Source organism: Crotalus tigris, unplaced genomic scaffold (assembly GCF_016545835.1).
Source record: "Crotalus tigris isolate CLP2741 ecotype Arizona unplaced genomic scaffold, ASM1654583v1 scf7180000024401.5802323, whole genome shotgun sequence".
NCBI lineage: Eukaryota > Metazoa > Chordata > Lepidosauria > Squamata > Viperidae > Crotalus > Crotalus tigris.
This window is the reverse complement of record NW_024100569.1, coordinates 1,825,470-1,851,484: the sequence shown is the minus strand read 5'-3', so window position 1 is coordinate 1,851,484 and position 26,015 is coordinate 1,825,470. Positions and strand designations below refer to the sequence as shown.

At 38.4% G+C, this 26,015-nt stretch overlaps 1 protein-coding gene across 1 annotated transcript in view; it reads right to left on the bottom strand.

Moving 5' to 3' along the window:
* The window catches only part of VAV3 (vav guanine nucleotide exchange factor 3), a 187,581-nt gene that overhangs the window by 122,077 nt on the left and 39,489 nt on the right, over positions 1-26,015 (bottom strand). Inside the window, exon 2 of the mRNA XM_039329572.1 lies at positions 19,920-20,036. Coding sequence (XP_039185506.1) covers positions 19,920-20,036 — 117 coding nt within the window. The remainder of the gene's footprint in view (positions 1-19,919; positions 20,037-26,015) is intronic.

The window sequence follows — 26,015 nt, the reverse complement described above, 5'->3', positions numbered from 1 at the left end:
CATGGTGCCATCCATTCCTCACGTAGGAACTTTGGAAATTTAGTTCCAGACCCATCTGCCATCTCGGCTGCCTCTTCCCTAGCTCCTCGATGTCTTTATTTCTGGACACCTTGGCCTCAGGTTTCTGTTAGTGAACGCCATGTCAGTTTGTAATAAGACTATGACACGGGCCTGGCATGCATAACCAGGACCAGTTGGGTAAGGAGGTAAAAATGGTCCTAGTTAAATTTGCCCAATAGGATTGTAGCTTGTTTAGCAGCCACAACTCAAGGTTAGGAAAGAGGGGTTATGACTATGATTCCTAGACTTTGTGGAAACTGAGGAAGTAGACTCTAGAGGGATATAAAAAGCCTATAAATAATTCCTCAGGCCATAAAAAAGCCATGTGTGTGTATAATGAGTCAATGACATCTATTGGATGCTCTTATTGAAGATGGAAGGGACCTTCTGACATATTGTTATTTTCTACACAAACAAAATTCACTATAATTTGCTTGGAGATAAAGAATACTACACAGATATTCATATAAAGTAAACCTGGCAACTTAAAGGAAGAAAAAAGAACATGAAACAATGATGGATTATTTCAACTTGGTTATCCTAACATGGATAACCATGGATATTATGCTATTAGTACAATAACATGGATATTATGCTATTAGTACAATAAAATATTTTAACCAATAACTCAATCAAAAATAATTAGTACAATAAACTTTCCTAATACCAGTTTTTTTAAAAAAAACAAGTTTCCACTTCAATGGTGAGCTACATCTGATTTTTTTTTTTTAAGTCTTCTTGTTATTGCAATGGCAGAAGCAACCAATATTCCTTTAATCATTTAAAGTGTGGAAAGGTGAATTTCACTTAACAGGGATACTTTATGTTGCCAGGAGAGTTCTCTAATGTTATTTTTCTTCAACACTAATTCATAAGAACATTGAGCTCTCAGATGATTAAACAGTCATCAACAAAAATAAACTTGAATTCTTTGTGCAACTATTATTTACCTAAGCAAACTAATTTGGAGAAAGAATTTAGTATAAATATATATATATATAACCCAGAGGATTGCATTTAAATTGGGATAATTAGTGAAGCTGATGCAAACTGTAGGAAGTTGTCATGAGAAATAACTTGGTTCTAGCAATCTGGGAGCCCAGGATTGATCATCAACAGGGTGTGATAAAGAGGAACAGGAAGAAATAAGGTCATTGGGTCAAACGATGAGATAATGCACTTCTTAATAGAAGGGAGTATTGGAGGACTTGCCAGAAAATAGGAATAAGGAAAGAAGGAGGGTCACCTTGAAGGAGATAAACAAAACATAAAGAGTTTGAAAAAAAAATATAGCAAAGGGTTACAAAAGTACAGGTGTAGCGAAACAGGTTTAACTCAGGAAGTGAGTTTAGGAACACAATCTAGGGAAATCAAAAGGAATCAGATTTCAAGGGAAGCTTGTTTGAAGGTTCCAGCAGGGGAATGCAGCTATCGTATATCCTTGATCAGTAGACTTCTGTCTTTGATGGTCATCCTCTTCCACCAAATGCACAGCTTTAAGAGGGATGCACATGGAGTGGTGAGGGAGGAAGGGGACACCTGCCTAACCAGCCAGATCAGTCAAATGGACTCTGGCGATCAATGGGGTAAAAGATATCGGAGCTAAACGACTCTCATCCACTTCAAGGGAAGCAAAAGGGAAATTCAGAATCAGAAAGGCAGTGAACCTTTAAACCAGGGGTGTCAAACTGCCGGCACGCAGGCCAGTTGCATCATGAGGAGGCCACACCCACTCCAGCTCCGGCAATGCAAAAAAGTCATGATATGTCGTGACACGTCACGTGATGCTGTGAGTTTGACACCCGTGCTTTAAACCAAAAATTGACAAAATGAACCTTTAAATCAAGAACTAACAATACTCGTAAGCCAGGCAGCTTAAGAAAACAAACAAGAATGTAAGAGACCAAGTACAGTATTCCAATTGGGAAAGTGGGGGACTGAATGACTTTCCATGAACAAGAGGGGAGGGAAGGGGCCCAAGGCTGCCTACCTGCGTTCTGTGCCAGGCCTGCCTGCATTCAATGCAGGTGAATCAGGGGTAGGGCAGGCAGGCTCCACATATGGAAGGAATCTACCCAATGTAGAGAGAGCTGAAGCCAAAAGAGTGGAGAGTGAGTGATTATGTTTAAAATGGACTGAGTTTTGAAAACACTCTTTCTGGTGGGTGAGTGAGAAAAAGAGACTTCTTCAAAGCAGGACTGGGGAGAAGTGGGAATATCATTCCTATTGAGATCAGCATCTATTGTTTATATATAAAGTCATTTTTGTGTGTCTACATATTCATTTAACACGTAATAGATCTGTACCAATCTCTGCCAGTTCTTGCTTCAAATCAATAGTGTTGTTCTCAACCTTTGATTCTGAAAGGAAGAAAGTAAAGGGAGATCTATTTAAAAACTAGAAAAGTCTTGGGCTGCCTCAGTTTAAATGTGGGCATTTAAAACTCCCTGATGGTGAGAGATCTAGCAGCAGGCTTGCTTGAAGATGTTTTCAATAGGAATTAGAAAAGAAACTGTTGGGAAGTGATGGCTGAGAATTTATCTTGGGGGTATAGATTTCTCAGTCTCAACATTGAGATTACTATGATTTAAACAACCCCAAAGAGTTACATATATCTTGCATCTTTTCTCACAGATATTTACAAACTTACATTAAACTACTACAGTGAAACAAAGAATTATTTTAATCTGTTTCACTTAATTTAACTAAATGCACTAATGTCATTACATGGCCTTGGATATTCATTAGAGTTAAAGAAATGTACAGCTAATCTTGATGAAGAAACAGATTAAGGGAAAAATGACAATTCAGTCCTGGGATGGTGAAAGACATGAGAAAGAAGCTTAAATAAGCTTGTCTTGATTCTGGTAAACTGTTAGACGAGAATCTGGTAGATTTTTAGGATTCTGTTATTATACCTTACAATGCCAAAGTAGTACAGGTAGTCCTCAACTTACAACAGTTCATTTAATGACCATCCAAATTACAACGGCACTGAAAAAAGTGACATGATCATTTTTAAGAGTTACGACCTCTCCAGCATCCCCATGATCACGTGATCAAAATTCAGAGGCTTGGTAACTGGCAAACCACTCCAGTATCTTTGCCATGAAAACCCCATGGACAGTACTAAAAGGCAAAAAGATATGATGCTGGAAGATGATCCCCTCAGGTCGGAAGGTATCCAATATGCTACTGGGGAAGAGCAGAGGGCTAGTACTAGTAGCGCCAGAAAGAATGAAGCGACTGGGCCAAAGCCGAAAGGACACTCAGGTGTGGATATATCTGGTGATGAAAGGAAAGTCCGATGTGTAAAGATTTTTTCTCCATAGGAACCTGGAATGTAAGATCCATGAATCAAGGCAAGCTAGACGTAGTCAAAAAAGAGATGACAAGACTGAACATCGACATCTTAGGAATCAGCGAACTAAAATGGACAGGAATGGGTGAATTTAACTCAGATGACCATCAGGTATACTACTGTGGGCAAGAATCCCTCAGAAGAAATGGAGTAGCCTTCATAGTCAATAAAAGAATAGGAAAAGCAATACTGGGATACAATCCCAAAATGACAGAATGATCTCAATTCGAATCCAAGGCAAACCATTCAATATCACAATAATCCAAATCTATGCCCCAACCACTGGTGCTGAAGAGGATGAAATTGACTGGTTCTATGAAGTCCTACAGCACCTTATAGAATTAACACCAAAAAATGATGTCCTTATCATCATGGGGGATTGGAATACTAAGGTAGGAAGCCAAAAGTTAACGGGAATAACAGGCAAGTTTGGCCTTGGAGTACAAAATGAAGCAGGGCACAGGCTGATAGAATTTTGTCAAGAGAATACGATGGTCATAACAAACACTCTTTTTCAACAACCCAAGAGACGGCTCTACACATGGACATCACCAGACGGTCAACATAGAAATCAGATCGACTATATGCTCTGCAGCCAAAGATGGAGAAGCGCTATACAGTCAGTAAAAACAAGACCAGGAGCTGACTATGGCTCAGATCATGAGCTTCTCGTTGCAAAATTTAGACTTAAATTGAAAAAAGTAGGGAAAAGCACTAGGCCACTCAGGTATGAACTAAATCATATTCCTAATGAATATACAGTAGAGGTGACAAATAGATTTAAGGAATTAGATCTGACAGACAGAGTGCCTGAAGAACTATGGATGGAAGTTCGCAACATTGTACAAGAGGTAGCAACTAAAACCATCCAAAAGAAAAAGAAATGCAAGAAAGCAAAATGGCTGTCTCAGGAAGCTTTGCAAATAGCTGAGGAAAGAAGGGAAGCGAAAGGCAAAGGAGAAAGAGAAAGATACACCCAATTGAATGCAGAATTCCAGAGAGTAGCTAGAAGAGATAAGAATGCCTTCTTAAATGAACAGTGCAAAGAAATAGAAGAAAACAACAGAATAGGAGGACCAGAGATCTCTTCAAGAAAATTGGAGATATGAAGGGAACGTTTCATGCAAAGATGGGCATGATAAAGGACCAAAATGGCAGGGACCTAACAGAGGCAGAAGAGATTAAGAAGAGATGGCAAAACTACACAGAAGAAATATACAAGAATGAGCTTAACATCCCAGATAACCACAATGAGATGGTCATCGACCTCGAACCAGACATTCTAGAATGTGAAGTGAAATGGGCCTTAGAAAATCTGAGCAACAACAAAGCTAGTGGAGGTGACAGTATTCCAGCTGAGCTATTCAAAATCTTAAAGACGATGCAGTAAAAGTGCTACACTCAATTTGCCAGCAAATTTGGAAAACTCAACAGTGGCCACAGGATTGGAAAAGGTCAGGTTACATTCCAATTCCAAAGAAAGGCAATGCCAAAGAATGTTCAAACTATTGCACCATTGCACTCATTTCACATGCAAGTAAAGTTATGCTTAAAATCCTACAAGCTAGACTCCAGCAGTATGTGGATCGAGAACTTCCAGAAGTACAGGCAGGATTTCGAAGAGGCAGAGGAACTAGAGATCAAATTGCCAACATATGCTGGATCATGGAGAAAGCTAGGGAATTCCAGAAAAACATCTACTTCTGCTTCATTGACTATGCAAAAGCCTTTGATTGTGTGGATCACAACAAACTGTGGCAAGTTCTTAAAGAGATGGGAGTACCAGACCATCTCATTTGTCTCTTGAGAAACCTATATGCGGGTCAAGAAGCAACAGTGAGAACTGGACATGGAACCACTGATTGGTTCAAAATTGGAAAAGGAGTCCGGCAAGGCTGTATACTGTTGCCCTGCCTATTTAACTTATATGCAGAGCACATCGTGAGAAAGGCAGGGCTAGATGAAACAAAAGTTGGAATTAAGATTGCCGGGAGAAATATCAACAACCTAAGATATGCAGATGATACCACGCTAATGGCAGAAAGTGAAGAGGAACTAAAGAGCCTCTTGATGCGGGTGAAGAAGGAGAGTGCAAAAGTTGCTTGAAACTCAACATTAAGAAAACCAAAATCATGGCATCCGGCCCTCTCAATTCCTGGCAAATAGATGGGGAAGAAATGGAGGTAGTGACAGATTTTATTTTTCTGGGCTCCAAGATCACCTCAGATGGGGACTGCAGCCAAGAAATTAAAAGACGCTTGCTCCTGGGGAGGAAAGCTATGGCAAATCTAGACAGCATACTAAAAAGCAGAGACATCACCCTGCCAACAAAAGTGCGTATAGTCCAGGCCATGGTTTTCCCAGTTGCAATGTATGGCTGTGAAAGTTGGACCATAAGAAAGGCTGAGTGCCAAAGAATTGAAGCCTTTGAACTATGGTGCTGGAGAAGACTCCTGCGAGTCCCTTGGACTGCAAGGCGTTCAAACCGGTCAGTCCTAGAAGAGATCAACCCCGACTGCTCTTTAGAAGGCCAGATCCTGAAGTTGAAACTCAAATACTTTGGCCACCTAATGAGAAGGAAGGACTCACTGGAGAAGGGCCTAATGCTGGAAAAGATTGAGGGCAATAGAAGAATGGGACGACAGAGAATGAGATGGCTGGATGGAGTCACTGAAGCAGTAGGTGTGAACTTAAATGGACTCCAGAAGATGGTAGAGGACAGGAAGACCTGGAGGAACATTGTCCATGGGGTCGCGATGGGTCGGACACGACTTCGCAATTAACAACAACAACAAACTGGTTCTTATTTATGACCGTTGTTGTGTCCTAATATCATGTGATTACCTTTTACAACATTCTGACAAGCACAGTCAATGGGGAAGACAGATTCACTTAACCGGGTTACTAACTGCAGTGATTCACTTAACAACTGAGGCAAGAAAGGTCATAAAATGGGGCAAAATTCACTTAACAAATGTTTCACTTAATAACAGAAATTTTGGGCTCAATTGTGGTCATAAGTCAAGGGCTCCTATATTCTTACGATCCTACCAACTTCTTCTTGACCAGGCCTGCTTCAAAAGGCTGATAGTGACAGTTCATGGTGTTTGCTTCAATACAGGACACCAGCGAGCATGTCAACATGCAAGGATGTGTCACATCCTGCCCATATCCTTGAAGGTACTGTAGTTAAAATCTGACCAAAGAAAAACAAATGTCAGAATTGCTATCTTGAATATCTTGTTGCTTTCAAAACTTGTGTGTGTATGTGTGTGTGTGTGTGTATGTAGGTAGGTAGGTAGGTAGGTAGATAGGTAGGTATTTCCCTGCCCTGACCAGCAGCTATTTAAATAACACTTTCATAGTGTCAATCTAGCTTTGTAATCTGCTACCTCAGGTAGTTCATCTTGTTCCTCTGCATCATATCCAGGATTTCCGGAGCATCAACAGAGTGATTAAAATGACTGCATACAGTATGACCTATTATTCCACTATTTTTTTCTGGACTCTGCAGTATTTCTTTTGTCTGAGAAAGGAACAGCTATTTGAAAGTATACAACCAGGTTTCCAGCTGTCAGATGACAATTCAGCCCTCCTGAGGAGTAGCAATATTTCAAAATAACCCAGGCAACTATTACAGCACGTATTCCAATAAAATATGAAGCTTGTATTGGCTTTCCTGGCTTTGAAAAAATCAGTATAGTATGAAATCACCACAAAACAATCACACCCAGAGCAATAAGGCAAACAGCAATGGAATGTATTTGAATTAACAATTTTTTCACCTTTCAAGATGTCTGCCTTGATTTCAAAAAGTAGCAGACCAAATATTTTAGAGAGAGCAAATTCTGAGAGGACTACGTCTGTCCTATGTTTATTTATAATTCCAAGTAATGAGAATCAATACAGATGACCACTGAATTAAGACTGTGCATACTTTCTCAAATTTCAAATTATAAAAATATATTTCGTAATCGTATTTATTGCCATTGTCTTCCCAATTATTTGTGCAATGTGTTATCTTTTCTTTCTTCTTGATACATGGCTAATCCCAATTAATCACAGGCCTTATTGTGATGTTGTAATATAACTTAGTCATATATAATATACAAGGCAACTCAGTGACTTGTTGGGTCATCTTTTGATATAAAGGTAGCACAGTCTGCTCTGACCAGAATGAAAATTATATTTTAGGCTGACCATTTTTTTTATCCCAATGCTGGATGGTCCGTGCTCATCTAAGACAGTGGTTCTCAACCTTTTTAATGCCACGACCCCCAACCGGTCGTAAGTCGAGGACTACTCAACCAGTCGTAAGTCAAGGACTACTCAACTGGTGCAGCACCGTTTGCAGAATGGGACTTTTGGCGGGCTCAGCAGGGCAGAGACAGCCTGGACAATTCCTTTTTTTTTAATTTTTATTTTTAACCAACAAGACAAAACAGAACAAAGCAACACATAACACACATACACACACAATATATACCTCCTTTTTTTAAACAGCAATTACGTAACGGTAATCTAATATTTACATTTCCCCCTTATTCTTCTTTAAATATTTGTCCTTATAGCCCCATTATTTCTTATTTACATTTTTCTTCCTTCATGTGTACACATATTTTCACTTTTGACCTTTCCATATTTATTCTCCTCTATTATTTCTAGTCTCCAACCAGACATACACCTTGTTCCATACTATATAATACTCTGTGTCTTCCTTTTCTTTTATCTCTTTTGTTAATTTGTCCATCTCAGCACAGTCCAGGATTTTTCTTATTACTTCTTCCTCTGATGGTATATTCTCATTTTTCCAGCACTGTGCATATGCTATTCTTGCCGCCGTTATTATATGTAAAATTAAGTACCATATTTCTTTACTATATTTTCTATTTAAAATACCCAACAAAAAAATCTCTGGTTTCCAGTCTACAGGTTGGTCTATTATTTCTTGGATCCATTTTCTTATTGTAGACCAGTATTTTTTTTGCAACTGGGCATGTCCACCATAGATGATAATATGTTCCATGTACTTTTTTACATTTCCAACATGTTGGCGAGTTATTCTGGCAAGCTTTGCAGGTGGAAGATGCTATCTATAAAACATTTTCAACATTTGCAGAATGGGACTTTTGGCGGGCTCAGCAGGGCAGAGACAGCCTGGACAATTCCTATTGGCTTTTGAAAGCCAATAGAATAGACAATTCCTATTGGCTTTTGAAATCCAATAGAAAGCCAATAGAATAGGGCTTTCAAAAGCCAATAGAATAAAAAGGAGTAGCACAGCTAAGGAAAAGGGGGAAAAATGGCAGACTGCGTTGTTTGGCGACCCCCGTGAAATGGTCGTTCGACCCCAAATGGGATCCCGACCCACAGGTTGAGAACCACTGATCTAAGAAGAGTACATACCACACATGGAAAAATAATTGTAGTGGCAAAGGAACAGCAATAATAAGTCAATTACTAAATGAGTGGTCAAAAGGCAGAACAAGTGAGAATGACTTTCAACTTCCTGCCAGCTCTCCCACTGACTTTACTTGTGGGAAGCTGGCAGAAAGCATTGGAAATAATGATCATGTGATCGTGGGGACATCAAAATGGGCTCAACTTTCCAAATAAAGCTAGTCTGAACCATGTAGAAATTTCAGTTCCATAAGAATAATGAGTCCAGAATTTTTATGCATTTTTTAAAATTAGATTTTAAAAAAAATTCTTTCAAAAATTGTTGCAGTATAATACATCATTTAGGCCAGTGATTCTCAACATTTTTAATACGGTGACCCCCAACCGGTCGTAAGTCGAGGACTACTCAACCGGTCGTAAGTCGAGGACTACTCAACTGGTGCAGCACCGTTTGCAGAATGGGACTTTTGGCGGGCTCAGCAGGGCAGAGACAGCCTGGACAATTCCTATTGGCTTTTGAAAGCCAATAGAATTAGACTCTATTCAAGAGAGTCTATTCTATTGGCTTTCAAAAGCCAATAGAATAAAAGGGAGTAGCACAGCGAAGGAAAAGGGGGGGAAAAAGGCGGACTGCATTGTTTGGCGACCCCCGTGAAATGGTCGTTCGACCTCAAATGGGGTCCCGACCCACAGGTTGAGAACCACTGATTTAGGCTAACTTGGGGTACAAACAGACAAATAGACAAAAAGATAAATACAGTGAGAGTTTTAGTAGCATACAGAAAACAACATCATGAGCTACGAAGTGAAGACCATTCAAAGTGAAGAAGATTCTTCATAAGAGATTATTATTGTGTTATGTTTCTCACTTTCCTAAATGAGAACTCCCAGGAGCAGCATTGGTTTCTTTCCAAATATGATTTACTGCTTTCTTTTATTTGTTTCACAATACCATGAATTGTTTGTTTGTTTTATTTAATTTGTCAATACAATATAAATAAATATAGGTTGAGATGAACCACCCTAAATCATCCCAGAAGCAGCAAATCTTCTCTCTTGGTTCCCAAACAGAAACCTCACTCTCTTGCCAAAGGCCCTTAGTTCTACAACACACACATTAAGCCTCAAACTAAGAATGACATGTGGTAGTTCTTCCAAGCTGAGTTCTTTATTGTTTCACGTCTAGAAAACATATAGACAAAATCTTGCCAGATTGAGGACTCTACTGTCTGCATCTACCATATACTCTGTAAACTGTCTTTATTCTCTTTCTCTTACACATAATATCTGGGCTGAGTTGCCTCTTGTTCCTCTGGAATGCACCCTCTCCCTCCTGGGGATCCTCATCCTCATTATATCCCATCATATCACTTCAGAGAACTTTTCATTTTCTCCTCTTCCAGTCTCCTTGTTCTACAGCCGTTTTACTTCTTCATACTTTTTCTCTGTTCCCATCATATGTCTCTTTCACCAATTATAGAAAGGGATTTATTTATTGACCCCAATACATTTTAGTGAAGAGTCAAAAGTCAACCCTTATATAAGCATTGATTTCCACAAAATGAATCCCTGGGGCATCTTGTTAATTTACAAGCAATATCACTGGGGGGGGAAGCTGATATGGTATGTCTTATTTATACACACACACACAAGAGAATAAGTAATTACCACAATGAGGCAATATGCTTTTGATAGGGCTTTAAAATATTCGGAAAAATTATGCCATACCTGGAATTTATGTATATGGCAATATATCATCAGAAATATGAAGATTGCATGGGGGGGGGAAGGGGAAAATAAAGGAAAAGTGAGCCACAAAAGAATATTTTTCTTTCTTGAACAGCAGTCTTCCTGTGTGGGAACTCAACAAGCCAACACAATGATTCACAAATCCTCCAAAACAATAGGCAAATCATGGTTAAGATTAGACAGAGTTCAGAGAGTTCAAACTTTGGTAAAATGGCTCAGGTGGTATGCTTCAAGTTTAAAGAATTACACCAGAACTCTTCTTTTTGAAGCAAGCTACTACTCCATGTTGCGTCACTTTTTAAAGCCCTTCTTTTTAAGGCAAAAATAAAGTTGAAAAAATGTCAGTGCTGCTTTTGCAATAAATGCTTTTTTTTCAATATATCCCCTTTACAGAATTATAGATACGAACAGAAATATGTAAGAAGGAACTTAAGGAAAAGCTGCTGTGTGGGTCTTTCCCAAATTCTGCATTTCAGTGCCCACAACAAAAACATCTGTAAAAGGACGGTTCCATATCTGGCATTTCTTGTGGCAAATGTTTTGACTCAGCATTTTCTACTCCATAGAAGCTTAGCTCATCACATTTTTAAGGCAACACAAAACTATTTCACTATAAAATAACTGTACTGAAATAGTTAAACCATAGATTCAAAGCCAAATTTACATTGGGGAGGGGCGGGTGTGTGAAATTGATTGCGTAAGACAATCCCAAGCAAAGGACTGGTATGGGGCAGAAAATAATTCTAAAATGTTCTATAAGCTGTAGAAAGTTTTTTCCATTGATGCAATTATTCTATATAAGTCAAAGTAAATCTATAGGTGGTGTTTCTGCCAAGCAGAACCAAGAGATCATTATGAAATGCTTTATAAAACTGATCAGTAAAACTGGCAAATAATAGATGTTGAGTGTCTTATTTTTAAATGGAGAATCAGTCCACCTTCAAGCACAAATAAGTTATGTTTTAAAGATTACATTAAAAGGAGCTAAAGAAATTCAACGTGCAATACTAAAGATTATATATGCATATAGTTCCAGCTATTGTTATACCTGCTGTTAAAGAGTTTTTTTATTGCACAGAGAATGGAAGATAATGGAATCATATAATGCTACAGTTACATTTCATCTGCTGTGATCTTTGCCAACAAACCTATAAAAAGCTGTTAACAGTTCTCTTGAAACAGGAAGGAGTTAAATGTGTATCTTTGCTGTTTCTACAAACAGACCTTTAAACTAAAAATAACATTGTTTTCATCATTTTCATTCTTTGGCAAGAGAGACTGCTGCACTGCATCAAGTAATGGCACAATCCTTGATTAAGAAATAGAAACTGTAATAATTGCATGCTCATACAATGTATTACTGAAAACTCTTTAGTTATAGTAAGTGTTACAGGTTCAGAAAAAAAGGTTAAAGAAAATCATGCAGCCATCTCCTTATCGAACAAAATCTTTCTTTTTATGGTCCTTGTTTCTAGAAAGTTACAGTCTCTGCATCACCTCCTTTGTCAGTAATGTCACAACTGTGTTAGAAAACACTAGTTTCCCTTCCTTTCATCATCACCCAAAAGAATAAATATAATGAAATGCGCTGCACTTGCACATATTGTTCTAATGGCAAAGTCAGATACGGAGTGTTGAAAACGTGTTAGCTAAACTGAAAAACAAGAAACAAGAATCAGCTTACTCAAGGGGATCACAACGTCTTTCAGGACTAGTTCTCCCCCATGAAAAAGAAAAATATGGGGCAAAGTTCAGGGGAGGTGCATAACCCTGAAAATAAGCACTCATTTATGGGGAGGGGGGTGTCCACCTTGTTCTGTAATAAGTAGAGCCAGTCCCTGTTCAGATATTGAACTTATTGGGAAACAATTTGTTAGCATTTATCAGAAATCAACAGGACAAGGGGAACCAATATAACAGATGCAAGACAAGTTTTAATCCATACCTAGCAGTAGAATATGACTCTATTTGGGTGATCAGAGGGTCTTGATATGCAAGAAATTAGGATCTGTCCTTCTCCTTTCCAATTCACACTATGATATCATCTACACCAATGGTTCTCAACCTTTCTAATGCCGTGACCCCATAATACAGTTCCCCATGTTGTGGTGACCCCCAACCACTTATACATCACCAGGTGCCAGGGGCGTGGCCGAAGAAAAGGGGGAAAAATGGCAGACAGCCTTGTTTGGCGACCCCCGTGAAATGGTCATTTGACCCCAAATGGGGTCCTGACCCACAGGTTGAGAACCACTGATCTACACTTACAACATGCAATAGAAAGGCCTTTGCATGGTTTTAATATAAACTGAGAATTTCCAACTCTCATAATGGGAGAACGACAACTTAAGATTAGGGTAAGAGGCTGGAAACCAGGAGACCAGTGAATTCTAGACCTGCCTTAAGGACAAAGCCAGCTGGGTCACTCCAGCTTAGCCTTAGGAAATAGGCAATGGCAAACCACTTCTGAAAACTTTGCAAGAAAACTGCAGGGACTAGACCAGGGGTAGGCAACCTCGGCTCTTTTATGACACATGGACTTCAACTCCCAGAATTCCTGAGTCAGGAATTCCTGGACTAGGCCAAGCAGTTACCAGAGGTCATAAACTGACTCAAAAAAACAAAAAAATACCTCCCACTTAGTGGTGTCCCCATAAGTTAAGGCTGTCTATTAAAGCCATTCACACCCATAGGCCACCAACTGTTCACTGATATCTCAACATGACTTTGTCGAGAGGAATGACCATTCACATGGCTAGTTCTACACATGAATGTTTTCCTCAAATGGTTTAGTGGCAAAGTATTTCCTACATTTATAGTCCTGAGTAATTATAAACAGTGAATGTAGACATCTTCTAGAGAAAATGAATGACCTGCATATCCAACTATCTGGATGTAGAAGTACTCATACAAGACTGGTGAAGAGTGGGAAGAGATGGCAGTGGTTGAAGCCAAACAATACAAGCTCATATTCTGGATCAATCTTGAGTGGTAACCCTTCAACATTGTAGTGCCTCCAAATGAATAGACCCAGTCTTGTGCCTTATTCCATTCTATGTCTACAGTTGACTCTAAGGCATGAAGTACCCCAGACTAGACACAACAACCAAACAAGTTCCAACTTATCAGTTTGAGATTCCCATTTCAAGAACCAGCCTTCTAAATACCAGACCACTACAGCAACCTAACTTTATGCCTAGACTGCAAAAAAGAGAGGTGGATGTAGACAGCCACTCACAATACTTACAATATATAACCAGGAGACTTCAAATCAGTTAATGGCTGTTTACACAGTTAACCCAAAGAGTCCCTTTCCAATCAGTGATTCTGATAGCACCCAATTAACTGGTTCAATTCTGTGTTCCCACCTACATCCAAGGTTTCCTTGAACCAGGATAGTACTAGTAAGGTACTGCTTCCCCTTGAAGAAGACAGAAAGTAGGAGGTAGCTTGGGCATTGCAGCCAATTAGCATTTGGAAATATTTCCTGCACTGCTAAGCCTTGGCCATGAGCTTTGTAATGGAGAGGTTTTATTTTCAGCAATCTTCTATCACACTTTTCCCTCGAAAAATAATGAGCAGAATTTGTACTTGTTCAAGATAGATCATGCCACACAGTTGATTAGGTGATAGTTTAATCCCAGATAAATTCTGGTCTGATTTGGGTTAAAATGACATTCTTCTAACCCATTGTTGAGTTATATTGTTCGCAACATGCACATCTTGTTTCAGTTATGGGCCAGTGAGTTACCTAAATCCTATCCTACTGAAATTTTTAGTAGTGAAGTATGCAGAGTTTTAAATTCCAGGGATATTTTTTACCTTGCAAGTGAGGAATTCAAGCATGTGTTTCAAGATTGACTGATTAACTGTGACATCTCCTTTGACTGAAGATCAACTCCTGTTGACTCCATGGACATATCCACATTTTTCATTCACATTAGTAGACACCTTGTCATTGCTTTCTTCCAGTATGTTTTCTCAACTCCCTAATCTAGGCTATGTCCCTGGAATTTCCTAAAGGTTGTCCATCCTATCAGTATCAGCCAGGATTAAAATTGCATACTGTGTAATGTTAACAACACATATGCATGACAATAAGTTACCGAGTTTTGCAGAACTGAGACTAAAACTCAAGAAGTAAAGAATGCAGAGTATTCTTATATAGCACATTTTTAGTACAGTTCAACGGTCTGAGTATGATCGTGATCGTGCAATTTTATTTATTGAGCTGATCCTGGCTCAGTATGTGGTGAAGGGAGAAAGGAAAGAAAAAAAGAAGAAGCAAAGTTTGAGCCCACAAACAGCAGCCTACGGACACATAAAATTGGAATCAGAACAATATGGAGTAAAAGCAAAATGGGCAGCAGAAGAAGATTAAATAAATAAGGTAGCCAATCATGCAAGAAATACCAGCATTCACAAAAACATCCTTCAAGTATTTGGAGTAGTTAACAATAGAGCTATCTAGCAGTCCAGAAAAGAAATCATGTTTATATCTAGCTTATATCTCCATAGCAATGAAAGAAAAGGAAAGGAAAAAAAAGTAAGAAATAGAATAACATTTCCACATTCTTCTTGCCATTACAAATAAAAAAGTTCCATCTAAAACAAAACTGTACTTCTTAAAAATAACTAGAAGGTAAAAGAGAATAAAACAACACATCTATACAAATGGCAAATCGCAAGAAAAATTGTGACAAGTGATTCTTTTTGTCTACTTCTAAAGTGAGACCAGGGCCTGCAGTTATGAGTTCATAATCTTGAGTTATTTCCCCATTTTTCATAAAGGTTTAAAATAGAAATCAGTAGTTACACTGCTTTTCTAATTTGAATGCATTTGTTCAAGACAAATAGATTGAACTCAAATTGTATTTTGCCATTAACAAAAAGGAAAAGGCTAGAGACCAAAGGCACAGCAAGAGCAACAATCTACTTGAAAACCTTGCCCTGGTGTACTTGTACTGAATATAATACTAACCTATCCTAAACATACAGAAATTATTTCTCCCCAATAATAATTGTTAATGTAGCCCCACATTTGCCAAATACAGGCAAATGATACAAAAGTGAGGGGATGGGAAGGAGGTAAAGGTATTTGGCTGTACAGGTAATCCTTGACATACAACCAAAATTGGGAGCAGTATTTTCATTGCTAAGCAAAACAGTTGTTAAGTGAGACCCACCCAATTTTCAACCTTCTTTACCCCATAGTTAATCAAATCACTGCAGCTGGTAAATGAATAATACCATCATTAAGCAAATCCAGCTTCCACCATCGATTTTGCCTACTGGAAGCCAGCTGGGAAAGTCACAAATCAGGATCGCATGACCCTAGAATGCTGCAACCATCATAAATACATGCTGGTTGCCAATTACCCAAATTATGATCACATGAACATAGGGATGCTACAGCAGTTGTAAAGGTGAGGACTGATTCTAAGTCAATTTTTTCAGTGCCATTCTAACATCAAAGGGTTACTAAATTAATGAATGTAAGTCAAGCAAAGACACTGAATAGAGGGAGAAAGGCAGATAAGTTACCCAGTCCCACTAAGAATGATGCTTCTAGAGTCACCCAGTCTCCTAAGAGGCTATAAGGAATACAGTTCTTGAACAGGGAGCCTACTCTCCCAATGAGCACCATCTTTCTCTCTAGAATCATCACTCTTAGGAGACTGTCTTGGGCAAAAAAGCCAACACAGTCCTAGGCTGCATTAACCGAGGTATAGCATCAAAATCACGCAAAGTGTTAATACCACTTGATAATGCCTTGGTAAGACTACACTTGGAATAGTGCACCCAGTTTTGGTTGCCACAATATAAAAAAGATGTTGAGACTCTAGAAAGAGTGCAGAGAAGAACAAGAAAGATGATTGGGGGCCTGGAGGCTAAAACATACAAAAAACAGTTGCAGGAATTGGGTATGTCTACTTTAATGAAAAGAAGGACTAGGAGTAACATGATAGCAGTGTTCCAATATCTCAGGGGCTGCCACAAAGAAGAGGGGATCAAGCTATTCTCCAAAGCACCTGAAGGTAGAATAAGAACCAATGGATGGAAACTAATCAAGGAAAGAACCAACCTAGAACTAAGGAGAAATTTCCTGACAACTAGAACAATGAATAGGGAACAACTTGTCTCCAGAAGTTGTGGGTGCTCCAACACTGGAGGTTTTGAGAAGAGAAGCCATTTGTCTGAAATGGTATAGGGTTTTCTGCTTGAGCAGAAAGACCTCCAAGGTCCCTTCCAACTCTATTATTCTGTTAAATGCAGCCTGAGGCATCTTCCTCTGCCTTCTTGCATTCTATACATGAAAGGCATCAACAGGGTGGTAGGACTATTAGACTCTTATCCTGCCTCGCTGCATTGGAAAACTCCATTTCAGCATCTCACAGAGTCTGAACAGGACTAAAAACTCTAACTTTACCTTAGGACACTCCTCAGTCAGAAGATGATAACAGTTTTAATCCAACTCTGGAGTAACAGTCATTGAATTCAATGGAACTCGCTATAAATAGTGTTATCCATCCCTTCCCAAGTATCCTTTACCTTATTTTATTTCCTCCTAATTAGTCCTCCTCCCCTTCCTTTTCGTTCCCTCTACAGCAGTGGTTCTCAACCTTTCTAATGCCGTGACCCCATAATACAGTTCCCCATGTTGTGGTGACCCCCAAGTGGGTGTGGCCACTAATAAGAGGGAGTAGGACAGCTAGGGAAAAAGGAAAAAGATGGCGGACAGCATGGTTTGGCGACCCCCGTGAAATGGTCATTCGACCCCAAATGGGGTCCCGGCCCACAGGTTGAGAACCACTCCGCTACAGTATCCCTCCCCTAACTCCATCCCCATCATGTTGATTTCTATTCCTTTTTTGTTCCTGTTTCTGCTGGAAAATGGAAAAGGAATATGTGTGTTAACGTGCTTGAGTACAAATGCAGTTTCTTTCCATACAGATGTGGATTTTTAATTAGAATTATTCATTAAAGTAATATTAATCTAGCTTTTTTCTTTTGTCCCTGTCCTTTTTAGCATAATTCCTAGTCAGTATATACCTGCGCCCATATATTTGCAATTTTTCTTTGGCACTTTTGTTTGGCTTTTTTCTTCTCCTTCCTCTTCTTTCTTCTTTTTTTTTTTAAGAATTGTCTTAAATTCTTGGGGAGGGGGCTAGAATTATTTCAAATTTGGAGTGAGCATTCTAATATGAAGCCTATTCAAAGCATTTATCTCTAGTTGTCCTAGAAAACTGGCTCGGTAATTTTTATAAAACTTTTCAATAAAAAAATAGAAAGAAAGAAAACTGGCTCAGTATTTAAAAAAAAAATTCCTGCACAGTTTCTAATGACTCCAAATGTGTGCCCACACTATAGGCTTCTACTGATGTAATGTTTTTTTAAAGTAAAAACCCTGGGAGTTCTGTGGGAAAGGTTGGATAAGGAATTATCAGTAACTTTCCAAGATTCTTCCCGAGTAGCCATGACATTCAGTTTAGAATTTTAAAAAAATCCAGGTTGATAATAAGGTTGTAAAACTGCTAATTTTCCCAGATTAGAATTCATTATTCCCGCTTTGAAACAAGAATAGAATATAGAATAACAGACTTAAAGGGTCCTTGGAAGTCTTCTACTCTAATTCTAATTCTAGTTTAATTTTAAAATATTATAGGGTCTAATTTAATGAAGAGAAGGGCAAAGGGGGACATGATAGCTGTGTTCCAATATCTCAGGGGCTGCCCCAAAGAAGAGGGAGTCAAGCTATTTTCCAAGGTGCCTAAAGGCAGGACAAGAAGCAATGGATGGAAACTAATCAAGGAGAGAAGCAACCTAGAACTAAGGAGAAACTTCCTGACAGTTAGAACAATTAACCAGTGGAAAACCTGCCTCCAGAAGTGGTGAATGCTCTAACACTGGAAGTTTTTAAGAAGGGACTGGACAGTCATTTGTCTGAAATGGTATAGGGCAGTGGTTCTCAACCTTTTTAATGCCGCGACCCCCAACCGGTCGTAAGTCGAGGACTACCCAACCGGTCATAAGTCGAGGACTGCCCAACCGGTCGTAAGTCGAGGACTTTCCCTGCCCGGGAGCGCCGCGCACACGTGGTGCCGCCCCCTGTGCCAGCCGAGGTGTAGCTGGCAAGCGGCAGAGATGGAGCAGGCCGACCACTGGCTGGGCCACCAGCTGGGCCAGCCCAAGGGAGGTAAGGCACCCGCCGGGCCCCATGCATGCCAGCAACCCTCCCTGCGCCCGCCGGCCTCCCATCTCCCACCTCTGGCCCTCTTTTACTTACATTTTTAGTAATTGCTTAGCAGGGAGGGGTGAAAACTTCCAGACAGCTCACCTTCGCTGCAGACAACTTGCAGCACCGTTTGCAGAATGGGACTTTTGGCGGGCTCAGCAGGGCAGAGACAGCCTGGACAGCCTATTCAAGAGAGTCTATTCTATTGGTTTTCAGAAGCCAATAGAATAAAAGGGAGTAGCACAGCTAAGGAAAAGGGGGAAAAATGGCGGACTGTGTTGTTTGGCGACCCCCGTGAAATGGTCATTTGACCCCAAATGGGGTCCCGACCCACAGGTTGAGAACCACTGGTATAGGGTTTCCTGCCTGAGCAGGAGGTTGGATTAGATGACCTCCAAGATCCCTTCCAATTTTATTATTGTTATTATAAAAGGGTGATGAATATTTAACTATGGCTTTCCTGCTTTTTTTTCCCTTTAAAAAAAGTTTATAAAACACCAGACAAGAGAATAAAGCTATGTGTCATGCTTCCTGTCCAAATTACTTTAGAAATGATGCATGTCCATGCTAGTGTAATTCCCAAAGCAAACAGAGGAAACACATTGTGTATCAGCAGCCAGAGCTGCCAAAACAAAATGCATAAACTTTTTTTTTAAAGGGCATCATGTCCTTAATGAAACCATGTCCATTATTACATTAAGAATTCCTTCCTTTAAAATATTCTGGTGATTACAATCACAATTTATCTTCAGTTAATGCAGTGTCAAGTTGGGAGGGCTATTTCCAATTGGGTCAAGCTAATAAATTATTTCAAGATTTGGAATTCTTTTTATTTCCACCTAAATGGATGTAACACCATCTTTAATTTCTCTGTGACTATACATCTTTATAAGCATTTCCCCGTGTGGAGAAAATAAACTATAATCACAGGGACTGAAAAGACAATTTCAAATAGATGCTAATACACTATAATCAAGATGAATTTCCCATGTTAAAAAACAGTGTACCTATTAATCAGTCATCAGTTGCATCAATAAAGAGAGTAATCATTATGCAATTATTATCACATACATAAACACAGTCATATAAAGATAAAGAATGTCTTGTAAATACCTTTCCAAAATCACGAACATCAAACAAGTCAAATGCTTCAAAGAGTTCACTCTTCTTCATTCCAAATATTTCACAACAGGCAGAAAGGAATGTTCTTATATTCTTCAAGCATAGAAACTAAAGAGAAAAGAAGATAATACTTTTAGTCAACCCTCCAATTATCAGCAAGAATATTCAATTTCTTTCAAAGGCATTTGCCTCTCAGGGAGTTTTGCCCAGCTATTATAATTTCTTAGAATCTTTATAAAAGCTACACCATGAAACCTTTGCACAGGAGAGTCAGAGAAGATAACTGAATACTTGATATTTTCTTGAACTAATTGATCCTCCAATGTGTAGAAAACTGCTTTTTTTCTTTTCCATTTCAAAAAGAGGTTCGCTGGAAATCTACTGCTCAAGAAAAAAGAAATTCCAATTTCCCCAGGTTTATGCTATTGGTTTCATGATTCTTTAAATCCCCACAGCTCTAGTGGATTATAGCACCAGAGAAGCTTTTCCAAACTGGGAGTTCCATATTATAATCTTCAGATTAATACTCTTAATTAATTAATCTCCATCTAAGCATGGTAAGAGTTTTAATCCAACACTGGAAATGCACACAAGGAAAGCTGCCCCAAAGTATATATTACAGTTTTCTATGTCAACCAGAAAAGAACTAGGAAGAGCTCTTTTTATCTTGGTATACCAAGAACCAGAATAAAGACTCAAAGAGGGGAAGCATTAACTATTTATGGGGCTTATCTAGGTGCTTTGGTCAAAATGAAAATCCAACCTATACAATCAAAACAAAATACAGGAAGTCCTTGACTTAGGATCACAATTGGGATGAGAATTTCCATTAAGCAAAGTTAAGTGAGTTGCACTCAAGATTGCGACCTTTTTAGCCATGGTTGTTAAACGGATCACTGCAGTTGTAAAGTGAATCAGATTGTCATGAAGTGAATCGAGCTTCCCTCATTGATTTTGCTTGCCAGAAGATGACTGCAAAGATCACAAATGGTGATCACATGACCCCAGAATGCTCCAACCATCATAAATACATGACAATCACCAAGCACCTGAATTTTGATGTGACCATCAGGATGCTGTAATAATTGCAATAAAGAGGACCAGTTGTAAGTCACTGTTTTCAGTGCTGTTGTAATTTCAAACGATCACTAAATGTATGGTTGTAAGTCAAGGGCTACTTATACCTAAGATATTTTGATCCCAATATAAAAAAATGACTCTTCTTTGATGGTGAATTACTTTTTCTACCTTTGAAAGTTGCTATTAAAATAAATGGAGGTAGTGACAGATTTTATTTTTCTGGGCTCAAAGATCACCTCAGATGGGGACTGCAGCCAAGAAATTAAAAGACGCTTGCTCCTGGGGAGGAAAGCTATGGCAAATCTAGACAGCATACTAAAAAGCAGAGACATCACCCTGCCAACAACAGTGCGTATAGTCCAGGCCATGGTTTTCCAGTTGCAATGTATGGCTGTGAAAGTTGGACCATAAGAAAGGCTGAGCGCCAAAGAATTGAGGCCTTTGAACTATGGTGCTGGAGAAGACTCCTGCGAGTCCCTTGGACTGCAAGGCAATCAAACCGGTCAGATCACCCCCGACTGCTCTTTAGAAGGCCAGATCCTGAAGTTGAAACTCAAATACTTTGGCCACCTAATGAGACGGAAGGACTCACTGGAGAAGGGCCTAATGCTGGGAAAGATTGAGGGCAATAGAAGAATGGGATGACAGAGAATGAGATGGCTGGATGGAGTCACTGAAGCAGTAGGTGTGAATTTGAATGGACTCCAGAAGATGGTAGAGGACAGGAAGACCTGGAGGAACGTTGTCCATGGGGTCGCGATGGGTCGGACACGACTTCGCAATTAACAACAACAACAACAATTAAAATAAATATCCAACTCCTGAGCAATAGAAATGCACCGTAATTAGTTAATTACCTAAAACGATATATTGTATTTTTGTATTTTGTATATAGTTGAATTTTTAAATTACCCTAAATGTTAACTCAATATATAATATTCAATTACACAATTTGTTAACTATGTAACTAGTGAACAGTGGGGAGCAAACGTTAAAAAGCCAGGCATAACCAAAACGCTTTACTGAACGAAAACCAGATTCTGTATATACTTTTACTGCACTTAAAATTTAAAAGGCCACAAATGCTTATGGCAAGAGCAGAATAGAAAGTAACTGCACCTCCTCAACATAATGCAAATATTGTCACACAGGTAGAAAGGAAAACTAATAAAACAACCCAGGATGGAAATAATTAGCATTTTAAGAATATTCCCTGCTCCGCATCTCAAAAAACGAGATGTAAGACAACTGATTTTTGATCTGGGAAAATCTGCTGATCCCAACATTTCCATTCCCACTGTTAAAAAGCAACTTAAATGCAAGCTCTGTTTCTTAGACTGTGTTGGCACAATTGAGTCAGCCTTTTCAGCTTCCTCATCATTCCTTTTTTCTCTTTGAACTAAAATGGAGTGTAAGCCATTTGTCTTTGTGACTAAAGAAGACATTGATCCTGCAGAAGAATCTACTTCTATATCTCCCCTCATATATACATGCAAGTTAGGGTATTAATTACCAAGGAAGGCAAAGGCAGAAAAAATGTTGTTTATTTCTTTCTACCCAACACATCAAAAGTGCCACTAGCTTAACCTAAGATCCAAACTTTAGAATGGTGCTGCTTTTGCCTGTTTTCAAATACTTGCTTCTGAAATACTTTTTGGATGGAGACTGTTCCCTGTAAACCATGAACATCACAAGAAGGAAGTCTGCAGAAAGCCCCTCTTTATGGGTCAGGGGGTGATGGGAGGGTGGTTCAGTTTTAGCAAGGCATTGCCTGATATATATATTTGGAATTGTAAGCTGCCCAGAGTCTTTGATTGAAATGTGCAGGCATAGAAAATGAATGAATGAATGAATGAATGAATGAATGAATGAATGATCCAATGAATGATCCAATGATGAATTGTAAATAGCTTTAAAAGTGATAAGTGTGAGTTTGAATTCAGCCTAGAACTCTACCAGCAATTCAATAACTTCAGAATTGGTGTTATTCTGGAGTCCAGTTGCCCTATTTTATATCAACTAAATTTTGGACTGTCTCCAAAGGCAGCTTGATGTAAATAACATCATAATACTCTAGCCAGATGGTAAGGTAGGCATGGGTTACCAGGTCCAAAGCAGCTTGGTCCAAGTAAAATTATACCAAAGCTGGGGGAAGACGTCCCTGGCCACATCTTCCTGTTATATCAAGGGTCACCAACCCCTAGTCCATGGACCAGTAACAGGCCACAGCATGCCAGCAAACAGTCCGCACAAACAAGCAGAGCCCCATCTGTGAGATGCAGGCAGCACACAAAACCACGCACCCTCCAGTCCGCAGAAAAACCTCTCTCCACAGAACCAGTCCCTGGTGCCCAAAAGATTGGGGACCTCTGTATTATATAAGCAGCAGCAGTAGCAAGTTAAGAAACACCTCCAAATCATGAATTTTGTGGAGAAATATCCTCATTCATTCTAGAAGCCAATCTTTTTTGGGAAGGGAACAATGGTTCCCATCTGTTTCTTGTTTTGATAACAGATGGACTGATTTGGTATCAAGCTATTTCCTTGTCACCTTGTGAGAACCTGTTCTCACACAATGCTTAATGCAATTTTGTTCTAAAACTCACGTATTTTGCACTGAAGTACATGTTTTAAACAATCTACCTTAAAGGGAATCTCTTCCACATCAATATCTGCACGATATACTATGAACACACTCTGAGAATTCCATAACATAGATAACAGAAACGGCATTCATTTTACAAGACATTCACAGGCCCTGAATAAAATAGTCAGAGTATTATGTATTGCAGGAGAAAAGATAGACAAACAGGGTACTTTTCTGAAAAAAAAAAAGAACTGTATTTATACTGAATTTCTATCTCAGATCTCATATAGTATTTTTAAAAAATCAGGTATTTTTTTTCTTTTTTTAAAAAAAAATATCCTATGTAGTTAAAAGAAAAAATGACTCTATTATAAGAATATCATTTCAATATCATACCAATATCATTTGGGGGGAGGGTGTGAAAACTAGAAGCAGAGGATTTCCTTATCAGTACTCTGGAGTGAGAAAGTTGTAAATTTATGTTTACAAATAAGTTACTCACATGATGAGTAAGTAATGCTTAAAATAATCAGGATTAGAAAGTTTTATAAGCTGAGAAAAAGTTTTGTTTCTTTTCTATTTCACTTTTTCCATCCTTTCAAGCTGTTTGTAGGAGAGAAATTGCTAACTGTCCAGAGCATAAAAATATCCACAAAGTTAATATACATTGCTTTGGATGATGTTGAAGCAAAATTAGTAATCTATGTATATTCACAGTTTTATAGCAGATAATAAATTAACATGTAATATGGTACATTAATGGTGAAATGGGATTACGACATTGACTGGAGCTAGCCAGCGTATTTAAGAGCATTAAAACAACTATTTATCAGCATTTGCCAATCCTGTCTCCAATAGAAAATGAGACATATCTTTGGTTACAACACTCAAAAGTAATTCCTTTAAGTAACAAGGCCCTTGACAATAGGATGAAATCACTCCTATTGCTTGAAAGTGCACTTTGAGTGTTTGGTTTCAGATTTAATGACTTCATAGCCAACTCCTTTGTCTTTCAAACAGATTAAAAGATTACTTCTTAACCATTAACCTAACCCAATTAACTGCCCAAATGTGGTATTAATGCTTCTATAGGAAAACAGACTTTATATTTTTGTATCATTTGTAGGGGGTGTCACAAACAAACAATTTTACAGCACAAAACCATATAATGATAAACATTTTGGAACTACATTACTTTTTACAAAAGGGAAACATTGATAGAATAAACTTGACTGTATTGCCGGTAGAAACTATGTTGCTTTTCAAACAAATAATTCTGTATGTTTAAAGAGGAAGAATAATTGTTTCACAGGGCATGAAAACTTGGCTGAGATAGCAGATTTTGTAAAAATGTCAAAGCACATCTTAAAATGTGTGCTATTTTATTATAAGTGAATCTACTTCACAATTCTAGAGGGACAGCTACTCCATGAGTGGTGAACCAATTTTTTTAAATGAAATACTCCATTTCAGAGTAAAAGCATCAAACCTGACTTGACAGCTCCTATTGCCGACTCTGTGGTGCACAAATAGCCATATATACACATTTTTTAAATGTATTTTATTTATATAACTTCCCTGAATTACATTTGGATCCTGAAATGAGAGTGGAATTGTCAATTGTCAAATGTGAAAAATAAAGAATGCCAACTATGAAAATCTTTTTATATGAATCATTGACTGAACATTGGGAATTAATTATTCCAAAATACCCACTTTTTGTTGCCCCGCCATTGCCACAGAAATGATTTTTTTAAAAGTATTTTCTTTATATGCATAAATTATACAATAGGTTACCTACAATGCCTTTAATGTATGCCTGAGAAAACTAAAATCATAGAGACTGTCAAATGACTATACACTTGGAGGCTCTTATTAATGCTGCTATTAACAAAGAAATTAACAAAAAAAATTAAACATAGTGTAATTTAAAAACTATAAACCTAATGCTGCTTTGAAATAGCCGGTATTGCCTTACCTACATAGCTTTATTATTTCACTTAAACATAGATTTCTTAAATTTGTATGCAGAATTGATAGCCCTGCTTCTCTAATCCAGTATCCAAATCAGTTTATTTTTTTTAACTTCCAGAATTTCTAGCAAATGATTTACAAGAAACCAAACTTGACAAAAAATTCAAACACTAGATAGAAGACTTTTCTGTTCTTCAAATATTGACATATATGTATATGTTGGATGTGTGATTATATTCTATTACTCTTTTATTAATGAATTCCCCCAATCATTCAGATCCTGATTAGTCTCTTTGAAAATGGCTAAATTCTACTTTATTGTTTGCAAAATTCATCAAGTTGATACCTTCATTTTTGTTTATATTTAGAATTCATTCATGATCAAAATGTGGATGCTTGGCAACTGGCTCATATTTATGATTGCCATGTCCCACGGTCATGTGATG